The sequence below is a fragment of the Lampetra fluviatilis genome, chromosome 16 (assembly GCF_964198595.1).
Source record: "Lampetra fluviatilis chromosome 16, kcLamFluv1.1, whole genome shotgun sequence".
NCBI classification, from domain to species: Eukaryota; Metazoa; Chordata; class Hyperoartia; order Petromyzontiformes; family Petromyzontidae; genus Lampetra; species Lampetra fluviatilis.
In genome coordinates this window covers 2265785-2277060 of record NC_136290.1, presented here as the reverse complement: position 1 = coordinate 2277060, position 11276 = coordinate 2265785, and the positions used below count along the sequence as shown (strand labels likewise).

Genomic DNA, 11276 nt, shown 5'->3' with positions numbered 1-11276 from the left:
TGAGAGAGAGTGGAGCCAATCTCTGCCTCTGTAAGCCTCACAGCCTGTCAGAGGAGCTACACGGGGAGACATTTGTATTGTGTCTGCCTGTGTGTGTGTCTCTGTGTGCGTCTTTGTTGCCTGTGTGTGACCCTCTGTGTGCGTGTCTGCCGGTATGTGTCTGCCTGTGTATGTCTGTGTGTGTGCCTGTGTGTCTGCTTGTGTGTGTCTGTGTGTGTGTCTGCTTGTGTGTCTGCCTGTGTGTGTGTGTGTCTGCCTGTGTGTGTCTGCTTGTGTGCAGTCTCGGCTCGAGTCATGATTCCCATCGGAGCCCTGACCTCCTCCTTCTCATTGGAGGGTCACCAGGACCTCAAGATCCTTCAGCCCTGGTGGGACGTGTTGTGCGACATGCTCTCCGTGCCCATGTTCATGATAGGCATCTTTGCCGGGATGCTGCAGGTACGTCGTTCCAACGCTCTAGACTCTAGAGAGTCCCCAAGCACATTCATAAATGTCGCCGCCATGCTATGGATAACATCGCGGAGATGTTGACGACCTCGCCTGGTACGCAGGAGGTCATAGGTTCCATCCCGACCCCTGCTGCATATTTGGACTTCGCGTGTGTCTCATCATCACGGTGGCTGGGAGATGTTAACGACCTCGCCTGGTACGCAGGAGGTCGTGGGTTCCAACTCGACGTGCGAGCTCACTCAGAGCGCTGGCTAGAGAGCACATCTTGGGTCGATATGGGTTGCCTCCCCCCCCCCCCCCCGTACACACCGGGAATCGCGCAAAGTGAACCTGAGTGGAGCGACGTCTTCAAGGAGACCACACGGCGTCACGTCATGGTCACGTGGTACCCACTTCCCCCACCTCCGCCCAGAACATGAACGAGCGCATTCTGTGTGTGCCGGTGCCGAGAGGCTTCGACGTGGATCTGAAGGAGTGGAACGAGACCGTGCTGAGGAAGCTCGTGGCCAACCCCAGGGCCCACACGGTGAGGTCCCCCCTCGGGCCGGCTCGACACGACCATGCAGGGGGGGGGGAACCGCTGGTTGCCAGCGGTAAGGCCGGCTGCGCCACCGGCAATTGCCCGAGGAATAGTGTAATGTACAGTATAGTGCAGGGGTGGGCAAACTTTTTCACTCGCGGGCCACAATGGGTTCTAAAATTTGACAGAGGGGCCGGGCCAGGAACAGATGGATGGAGTGTTTGTGTGAACTAATATAAATGACATGTAAAAATGATTACATTAATTGATTTGGCCTTTAACAGGTAGCAAAGCATTTATTTGTAAGGCAATTTAACAAATTACACGAACATGAACAATACAATAACATGTTGTAACGTGACTGATCAAACATCATTAAAACATCTGAGGCCTGCGTCCAAACCAATTACCTCACTTGAACTTCTTTATTATCTACATTAACAGGTTAGAGCAGCAACGCAGGCTCTGTGATGGAGATTTTGCTCCAACCTCGCTGCAGCAACACATAATCAGTTTCAGTGGGAACAGCGTTGTTGATCTCCCATTTTTGCCAGTGCATCCAAGTTTGGAGTTATTTTGGTTGTGGCAATTCTCAGGATAAATCTGAGGTGCTGATCCGTTAACTTTGACCTGTGATGGGCTTTGTTAGTGTTCATGACGCTGAATGTCTGCTCACACATATAAGTGGAGCCAAACAAAGTCAGTATCTTCTGTGCAGTCCTCCGGAGGTTTGGAAACGTGGCTCTGTTAAGTGAAGCATAAAAGTCATTCAGTTTAACAGAGTTGAACTTCTCCTTTAGGACAGAGTCAGACTGAAGATCTATCAGTTCCAACTGCAGCTCCTGTGGTGCTGTTTCAAGGTCTTGTGACAGGGGACAGGACACCAGCTGAAGTGACTGTTCAATGTTTTCGAAATCAGAGAACCTACGGCAGAATTCTCCGTGCAGGTCCTCAAGCGATTTGCTGTATTTTTTTGCGTTTCGCGGTGTCTCTTCCTGCATGGCAAGTGTGGGAAATGAGTGAAAGATTTGTTCGCAATTTGTCCGGAGAACAAAGTGAGCTTGGATTTGAAGGCTTTCACATGCTTGTACATGTCGTGAACAAACTGATCTTTCCCCTGCAGTTTCACATTCAGCTCATTCATGTGTGAAAATATGTCCACAGCAAACGCAAAGTCACTATGCCAGTTGTTGTCGCTTAGCTCAGGGAATTCGTCAAATTTCCCCATCAACTCCAAAAATGCGATGATATCTTCTTTCAGCTCCCACACTCGTTGTAACACTTTCCCCAAACTTAACCAGCGGACACGAGAGTGGTACAGCAAGTCCTGATGATCCGCATCAGTTTCCTCCAGGAAGGTAATAAACTGACGGTGCTGAAGTCCCCTTGCTCGTATAAAGTTCATAAGTTGTACGACTGGATTCACGACATGATTAAGCTGCAATACAGACTTACACAGGGATTCCTGATGGATGATGCAGTGAAGGAAAATAAGATCCTGGACAGGGCTTTCCTCTTTCACTTTATCCTGGATTATTTTCAGCAGCCCAACATTTTTTCCAGTTAAATTTGGCGATCCATCCGTTGTGACATTGACAAGTTTACTCCAAGATAGCGTCATTCTTTCGATCACAGCAGATACCTGGTTATACAAGTCCTCTCCCCGCGTTGTTCCGTTCAGGGACTCCATGGTCAAAAACTCCTCTGTTATCGCAAAACTGTCGTCAATGCCTCGGATAAAAATGAGGAGCTGAGCAGTGTCTTTTACGTCCGTATTTTCATCCAGTGCTAGTGAATATAAGTCAAAGGAATCAGACTTTTCGTTTAATTGACTGGCTATATTTTTATCAATCAGTTCCACATGGCGAGTCACAGTCCTGCGTGATGAACTGACTTTTTCAAATTTGCTTTTGATCTCCCGACACAAGATGTCTGCTGTCTGTACCATGTTTTCTTTTACAAACTTGCCTTCGGAGAAAGTGGTAATGAGTGGTAATGTTGGTGAGAAGAAGTTTTTAAAGAAAATTTAAATCGAAGTGAAGAAGGAAATTATTGAAAAGTTTGTATAATTAATGATTTTTCAAACTTTAATTATATTTTCTGTGCTTAAAACTCTTTAAAAAAACTGTGGGGTCTAGAACGGACTCGTGAAATTCGGAGAGAACTCGGAGTTAAGTTTTATTTGTTTTGTTGAATTACACAAAGCGCAACAGTTATGTATATAACTTTTGTTATATAAAAGTCCTAGTAAGATATTAATTTTGCGATGTAGTCATACCCCTCCCCCTCATTCAAGCCGTAATTTAGAGAGCGAAAGCGCCGAGAACGTAAATCGCATAAGAACCCGTTAATCTCTTCTCGCATCATTCATACGATGATGATGCGATGAAGTAAACGTTCATACGATATTACAGTGAATGCTTCCAAAAACAATACTGTACCCAAATATTACTGTTAACTTACTTTCAATAGAAACATGAATTGCTCATACGAATATTCTCTCTCTCCTGGTCAAAGTGCGCCATCTATTGGGGAAATGGGGGCATTACAGGAGGAAGGTAAAATTGTATTTAATAATAATAATATTTGGACAAGTTAGGCAGATTAAAAGCCCAACGGGCCGTACTTTGCCCACGTCTGGTATAGTGTAATGTATAGTGTGGTGTATAGTGTAATGTATAGTGTAGTGTAATTTATAGTGTGGTGTATATTGTAATGTACATTATAGTGTAATGTATAGTGTAGTGTATAGTGTAATATCCTAGTACAGCACACCGGTGTGTTGGAGAGCAAAGCCATAACGTTGACGATCTTGAGTACGGTGACGTTTCGCCAGTAATTACAACCGGCATCATCAGGCAAAAGCCAGATTTGAGCCAGCTCTGTCACCGCAACGGAGGGGCATGCGACATCACCGCCACGCCTGTTAATTTTGCCCTTCCCACACTCGCCCAGGTTGGCTTCGACCAGTACCAGTACCGGTTGATCAACCAGTTCTGCTACGACAACGCGGTGCTGTGGATCAGCAAATACTTCCCGCACCTCGTCGTGCTGCACACGCTCATCCTGACGGCCACCAGGAACTTCTGGTTCAGGTTCCCGGAGACGAGCTCCAAGATTGAGCACTTTGTGTGCGTGCTGGGCAAGTGCATGGATTCGCAGTGGACCACGCACGCCGTGCACGAAGCCGCGCTGGACGGGTTGGCGTCAGCGGCGGCGGCGCTGCAGCCGCCACCGCCCGCCACGGCGGGGAGCTGCAGGTTAGAAGGGGGCTGACTACTAAGAGACGGCCCACGGCTCCTTCCTTCCTTTGTCATCCCTTCCCCCCTTAAGTAACAAAATTAAAAAAAGTTCCCCCTTTCTCCATTCGGGGGGGGACCCTGCGTGGGTTTGGGGCAGAGGTCGCAAATGGGTTTTGATTCCTTACCCGAACCCGTACCCGGCCGCACCAGGGTCGCAAATGGGTACCCGTACCAGGTCGGGTACGGGTACCCGTTCCCTACCCGTACCCGTACCCTACCCGAAATGAGTGACAAACAGTTACTCACCAGTGACTCACGGCCTACCCGTACCCGTACCCGGCCGCATCAGGGTCGCAAACTGCTACCCGTACCTGTACCCGGCCGGGTACGGGTAGCCGGGTATTGGGTAGGGTACGGGTATCAGGTACCCGGTTGCGACCTCTGTTTTGGGGCAGCGAGCCCGTTCACGCATCTTTCTATCCCCCTGCTTTTCATAACCAGTTTGGCTTACGGTTGGTGGTGTGTGTGTGGGGAACGGTAGTGAAGCGGTTAGCGCTACGCTGCGCTATGATCCCGGCGACCCAGGTTCGATTACCGCTCATGGCCAACACCGGCGACGATTATCTGAAACACGTTCCTTCGGAGTGGGCAGGTAGTAACTTGGTTGGACAGGGCGTTGGTGCACGACAGACAAATAATCCCTGGTGGGCAGTGTGGAACCTGTTGTTCATACTTGTGCCAGCTCTGGGCCTCTCCTAGGTCTACTCAGCCTCAAATGAGTACCTGGTGCGGTGTGTAAACATCGCCACTGGGGAGACAAAGGCGGCCACGCGTGGTGCTAGCCACCCACCCCCTCATGTACAGTTCCAGCCTTCATAAGTGCTCGCCAACAGCACTTGCCCCTATAGTCTGTTAAGGCTATACGGGGGATCTTGGTGTGCGTGTGTATGTGCGTCACGATGTGGGTGTCTGAGTCTGTATGGATCTCTGGGTTTCTGTGGGTCTCTGCGGGTCTGTGGGTCTTTATGGGTCTCTACGGGTCTCTGTGAGTCCTGATAGGTCTCTGCGGGTCTCTATGAGTCACTATGGGTCTCTGTGGGTCTCTGTGAGTCTCGATTGGTCTCTGTGAGTCTCTATGGGTTTCTGTGAGTCTCTGTGGCTTTCTGTGAGTCTCTAGGGGTTTCTGTGAGACTTTATGTATCTTTGTGGGTCTCTGCGGTTCTCTGTGAGTCTCGATGGGTCTTTGTGAGTCTCTATGGGTCTCTGTGAGTCTCTATGGGTCTCTGTGCGTCTCTGCGTCCCACGCTTGCAGCGACCCGAGATCCGACAAACTCCCCATGGAGAAACTGCCTTCTGAGTCTCCGCCGGCACCGCCCCGGCCTTCCGTCCGATTCGTCGACCCCGGCGAGGCCACCCCGCCCCCCGACTGCCCCCCCCCGGAGCAGAACGAGGGCCGGCGGACGCCATCGGATGATCGCATCCTGGACAAGAAGGAGGGCGAGCAGGCCAAGGCTCTCTTCGAGAAGGTGAAGAAACTACGTGCTCACACGGAGGCGAGCGGCGGGCTCCACAGGCTCTACGTGTGGCAGACGGGGGCCCGCTTGCTGCAGGCGCTGGTGGTGCTCGCGTACACCGGTTACGCCGGCCCCAACATGCGCTACCACATCCACTGCGTGGAAGACGAGTACATCACGGGCTACGGAGACTTCTATTGCGTCCACGGGCTGTGGCGCATCTTCCGCATGATGTGGATGGCCTACGCGACCACGATGTGCGTCTACGCGCTCACCTGTGCCTACGTCTTCTACTGGGTGGTGACCGGCAGGTGAGAGGGGGGGGCGGCGGGCTGCCGCAGAGCGGTTGCGTGGCACCGGATCGCCGTGCGGCAGCCTTCTGACTTTGGTCTGCGGGCTTTTCGGCGATCGTGGAGATGCGGTTAGCGCGAACGGCGACACCGCTACGTATATCTAATAGTAATGTTCTACCGGTGGCTTCGTGGGAGATCTTCCGCGTTGGGACGAGGGTTGACGGGCGCTGAGTTCTCTGTGCTGGGGGGGGCGCTGACACCGCAGGCTCAAGGAGTACAGCTTCGCGGAGGCGCGCCAGGAGACGGGGGTGGACGACATTCCGGACGTGCGGAACGACTTTGCCTTCCTCCTTCACCTAGTGGACAAGTACGACCCCTGCTACGCGTGCAAGTTCTCTGTCTTCCTGTCCGAGGTGAGGAGAAGCCGCTCGCAGAGCGCGCTGTGCGCTGCACGCAGAGCGCCTCACGTTTGACGGAGCCGACCGCGCCGATCGGAGATGTGGGGTAAGGACAACAAACTGTGGGTCTCTGTGTGGTCAACGTGGTGCTGGCCACCCACCCCCTCGTGTGCCGCCGTTCTGGTCTGCATAGGTGCTCGCTAACGGCACTTGCCCCAACAGTCCGTCGAGGCTATACGGGGGATGTTGAGTCTTTGGGTCTCTATCTGAGTCTATGGGCCGTGTTAGTCTATGTGCAAGTTATGTAATGACTAATTATAAGGGAGGCGTATCGGTGGTGAAGGTCAAAGGCTGAGTGAGACCACAAGCTCCGGGAACCTGCTTGAAGATTCTGGAAGGGGGCGTGGCCGGAGGCGGGGCTTGGCCGCACCGGGGTGTATATAAGGGGGACCGAACCAGAGGTTCGGTGCTGTTGCTGGTCCTGGGTCCTGGCTGCGTCGCCGCTCGCCGTCATCTCTCTTCGTCGTGGCCGATCTCCTGCAGGGCTCTCATCGTCGCTGTCGCTGCGCTAGTCAAATAACCGTGTAGTTGGACGCCGACGATGGGGTTGTGTAGAAGGGTCGGCTATGTGTAGCTACGTAGAGACGTTCATATTTTTGTATCGTCCAGTGTGAGAATAAATAAGAAGGCCTCTACATGATGTGTCTCAGAAGTCGTTCACTACATGTGTATAACGTCTTTACCGTCATGGGGCGTAACGGCTCATTGGGCCCTCGCTGCTGAAACAAATAAAATCCATCCACGCGTGGCTGCTGGTGCTGTTGCTGCTGCTGCTGCTCCAGGTGAGCGAAAATAAGCTTAGGCAGGTGAACGTGGATCAAGCGTGGACCCTGTCGCATCTGACGGGGCTGCTGGCGATCAATGCGCAGGGCGAAAGCGAGCTACATCTCTCCAAGCTGGCAGCGGTGCCAGTGGACACATACCGGCTCACTCAGATACAGGTGCCCGTGGACACACCCACTTACCCACCCACCTATGCACCCACCCATCCACACCCGCACACCCACTCCCCCACCAATTCACTCACCCACCCACTCACCCAGACACCCACTTACCCACCAACTCACCCGCACACCCACCCAACCACTTGCGCACACACCCACCCACTTGCTCACTCACCCACTCACTCGCCAACACACCGCCCACGCACACACCCACCCACACACCCACTCACTCACCAACCCATACACCCACCCACCCACACACCCATGCACCCACCAACTTACACAGCCACTCACCCACTAACTCACTCACCCTCATACCCACTGACCTACCAACTCACTCACCCTCGTACCCAATCCCCCACCGAAGGTGCTGACACTGGACTCGATGCACGGGGTGACGCTGGGGGCGGCGGTGGTGCAGATGGTGAATCTGCACAAGCTCCGGCTGCTGAACTGCACCGTGGGCGTCGACAATCGCGCACTCGCCTTCCTCAGCGAGGAGCTGCGCCAGCTGGAGGTGCGTGGGTGGATGGGCGGGCGGGCGCGAGGGTGGCTCGGCCTGAGCGGTCCATTCGGCTCCACTGATCCGGGCCGTGACATCGCCAAAAAGTCACCTCCCCCACCAAATGTATTTAAGTCACAATGTCGGGGACCGACATTCACCATCCGCCCCCCCCGCGCCCTCTCGCAGGTGAAGTTTGCAATCAAGGCGGAGGTCCCGGGCTGGCTGCGTGACATGCGCCACCTGGAGGAGCTGTCCCTGGAGGGGCCCCTGACGCCGGCGCTCCTCAAGCCGCTGGGCGGCCTCAGGCGCCTGCAGGGCCTGCGCCTGACGACCAGCGTCGCCCGCCTCCCGCCCGGCCTGGCCACTGTCGCCGGCGGCGGCGGCGGCCTGCGCACGTTCGCCCTCGACAACGGCGGCGCGCGCCTCGAGTCGCTGGCGCCCCTGAGCAAGCTGCGCAGCCTGGAGACGCTGCGGCTGACGCGCTGCGGCCTGGAGCCCGCCGAGCTTGCGCGGCCCCTGCTGGCGCTGGGACGCCTGAGCGACCTCGACCTTTCCCGCAACGGCCTCCGCTCGCCGGGCGACGGCGACGACGTGGCGATGCTGCCGGCGGCCGCCTGCAAGCGCCTCGCCGTCCTGCGTCTCTCGGACAACGCCCTCGCGAGCGTCCCGCGCTTGGCGGCGGCGGGGGGGGCAGGCTCGCCGGCGCTGCGCTCGCTCTTCCTCGACGGGAACCTCATCGGGGGCGAGCTGCCCGCTGGGCTGTTCCGTCTGCACGGCCTGCAGGTCCTCGACCTGAGCCGCAACGCCATCGCCGCCCTGCCGCCCGAGGTGTGCCAGCTGACTCGGCTGAGCACCCTCCGTCTATCAGGCAACGCCCTGCGGAGTCTGCCCGACGAGTTGTTCCGGTGCGAGGGGTTGCGGACGCTGGCACTCGCCAACAACGAGCTGCGCGAATTGAGCGGCCTGGTCGGGAGGCTGTCGAGGCTGCGCCGCTTGGAGCTGGTCGGGAACCGGCTGACGGAGCTGCCGGCCGAGCTGGGGGAGTGCGCGGAGCTGAGGCGCGGGGGGCTGCTGGTGGAGGAGGAGCTGTTCGAGTCGCTGCCGGCGCAGGTGAAGGAGGCGATGCGGGGCGAGCCCAGCGGCGCGACGCAGAGCCCCCCTGGAAGCTGGGAGAGAAGTCCAAGGAACTGAGAGAGAAATCCGAGAAAGTGAGAACCCCGAAGACACCGAGAGACTTTCACCAGCAATTACAACCGGCATTGTCAACTCCAACTATACAGCAGTAGGCAGCGTCAGGGTCGGGATCGAAGCCACGACCTCCTGTATAACAGGTGAGGTAGGTAACATCTCAATTACCAAGACCTGTATAACAGGTGAGGTAGTTGACATCTCAATTACCAAGGCCTGTATAACAGGTGAGGTAGTTGACATCTCAACTACCAAGGCCTGTATAACAGGTGAGGTAGTTGACATCTCAATTACCAAGGCCTGTATAACAGGTGAGGTAGTTAACATCTCAATTACCAAGGCCTGTATAACAGGTGAGGTAGTTGACATCTCAATTACCAAGGCCTGTATTACAGGTGAGGTAGTTGACATCTCAATTACCAAGACCTGTATAACAGGTGAGGTAGTTGACATCTCAATTACCAAGGCCTGTATGACAGTTGAGATAGTTGATATCTCAATTAACAAGGCCTGTATAACAGGTGAGGTAGTTGACATCTTAATTACCAAGGCCTGTATAACAGGTGAGGTAGTCAACATCTCAATTACCAAGGCCTGTATAACAGGTGAGGTAGGTAACATCTCAATTACCAAGGCCTGTATAACAGGTGAGGTAGTTGACATCTCAATTACCAAGGCCTGTATAACAGGTGAGGTTGTTAACATCTCAATTACCAAGGCCTGTATAACAGGTGAGGTAGTCAACATCTCAATTACCAAGGCCTGTATAACAGGTGAGGTAGTTGACATCTCAATTACCAAGGCCTGTATAACAGGTGAGGTAGTTGACATCTCAATTACCAAGACCTGTATAACAGGTGAGGTAGTTGACATCTCAATTACCAAGGCCTATATAACAGGTGAGGTAGGTAACATCTCAATTACCAAGGCCTGTATAACAGGTGAGGTAGTTGACATCTCAATTACCAAGGCCTGTATAACAGGTGAGGTAGTTAACATCTCAATTACAAATACCTGTATAACAGGTGAGGTAGTTGACATCTCAATTACCAAGGCCTGTATAACAGGTGAGTTATTTGACATCTCAATTACCAAGACCTGTATAACAGGTGAGGTAGTCAACATCTCAATTACCAAGGCCTGTATAACAGGTGAGGTAGGTAACATCTCAATTACCAAGGCCTGTATAACAGGTGAGGTAGTTGACATCTCAATTACCAAGGCCTGTATTACAGGTGAGGTAGTTGACATCTCAATTACCAAGACCTGTATAACAGGTGAGGTAGTTGACATCTCAATTACCAAGGCCTGTATGACAGTTGAGATAGTTGATATCTCAATTAACAAGGCCTGTATAACAGGTGAGGTAGTTGACATCTTAATTACCAAGGCCTGTATAACAGGTGAGGTAGTCAACATCTCAATTACCAAGGCCTGTATAACAGGTGAGGTAGGTAACATCTCAATTACCAAGGCCTGTATAACAGGTGAGGTAGTTGACATCTCAATTACCAAGGCCTGTATAACAGGTGAGGTTGTTAACATCTCAATTACCAAGGCCTGTATAACAGGTGAGGTAGTCAACATCTCAATTACCAAGGCCTGTATAACAGGTGAGGTAGTTGACATCTCAATTACCAAGGCCTGTATAACAGGTGAGGTAGTTGACATCTCAATTACCAAGACCTGTATAACAGGTGAGGTAGTTGACATCTCAATTACCAAGGCCTATATAACAGGTGAGGTAGGTAACATCTCAATTACCAAGGCCTGTATAACAGGTGAGGTAGTTGACATCTCAATTACCAAGGCCTGTATAACAGGTGAGGTAGTTAACATCTCAATTACCAATACCTGTATAACAGGTGAGGTAGTTGACATCTCAATTACCAAGGCCTGTATAACAGGTGAGGTAGTTAACATCTCAATTACCAAGACCTGTATAACAGGTGAGGTAGTCAAAATCTCAATTACCAAGGCCTGTATAACAGGTGAGGTAGTCAACATCTCAATTACCAAGGCCTGTATAACAGGTGAGGTAGTTGACATCCTAATTACCAAGACCTGTATAACAGGTAAGGTAGTTAACATCTCAATTACCAAGGCCTGTATAACAGGTGAGGTAGTTAACAACTCATTTACCAAGACCTGTATAACAGGTG

At 52.7% G+C, this 11276-nt stretch overlaps 1 protein-coding gene across 1 annotated transcript; it reads left to right on the top strand.

Annotated features, from left to right (window-relative positions):
* The first annotated feature begins 294 nt into the window (after positions 1-294).
* On the top strand, positions 295-9117 carry LOC144936390 (volume-regulated anion channel subunit LRRC8E-like). Its single transcript, XM_078863440.1, has 8 exons — positions 295-438; positions 863-976; positions 3926-4230; positions 5525-6037; positions 6285-6432; positions 7260-7418; positions 7789-7938; positions 8113-9117. The coding sequence occupies exons 1-8, from the start codon at positions 295-297 to the stop codon at positions 9115-9117; spliced, it is 2538 nt and encodes an 845-aa protein (XP_078719566.1).
* Positions 9118-11276: the final 2159 nt, after the last annotated feature.

What these genes read in the sequence shown, in the direction of transcription:
- LOC144936390 (XM_078863440.1), top strand. Translation starts at nt 295, where the DNA reads ATGATTCCCATCGGAGCCCTGACCTCCTCCTTCTCATTGGAGGGTCAC. An exon ending in TCTTTGCCGGGATGCTGCAG is followed by an intron (nt 439 to 862) that starts GTACGTCGTTCC and finishes ACCTCCGCCCAG; the next exon opens with AACATGAACGAGCGCATTCT. An exon ending in GCCACGGCGGGGAGCTGCAG is followed by an intron (nt 4,231 to 5,524) that starts GTTAGAAGGGGG and finishes CCACGCTTGCAG; the next exon opens with CGACCCGAGATCCGACAAAC.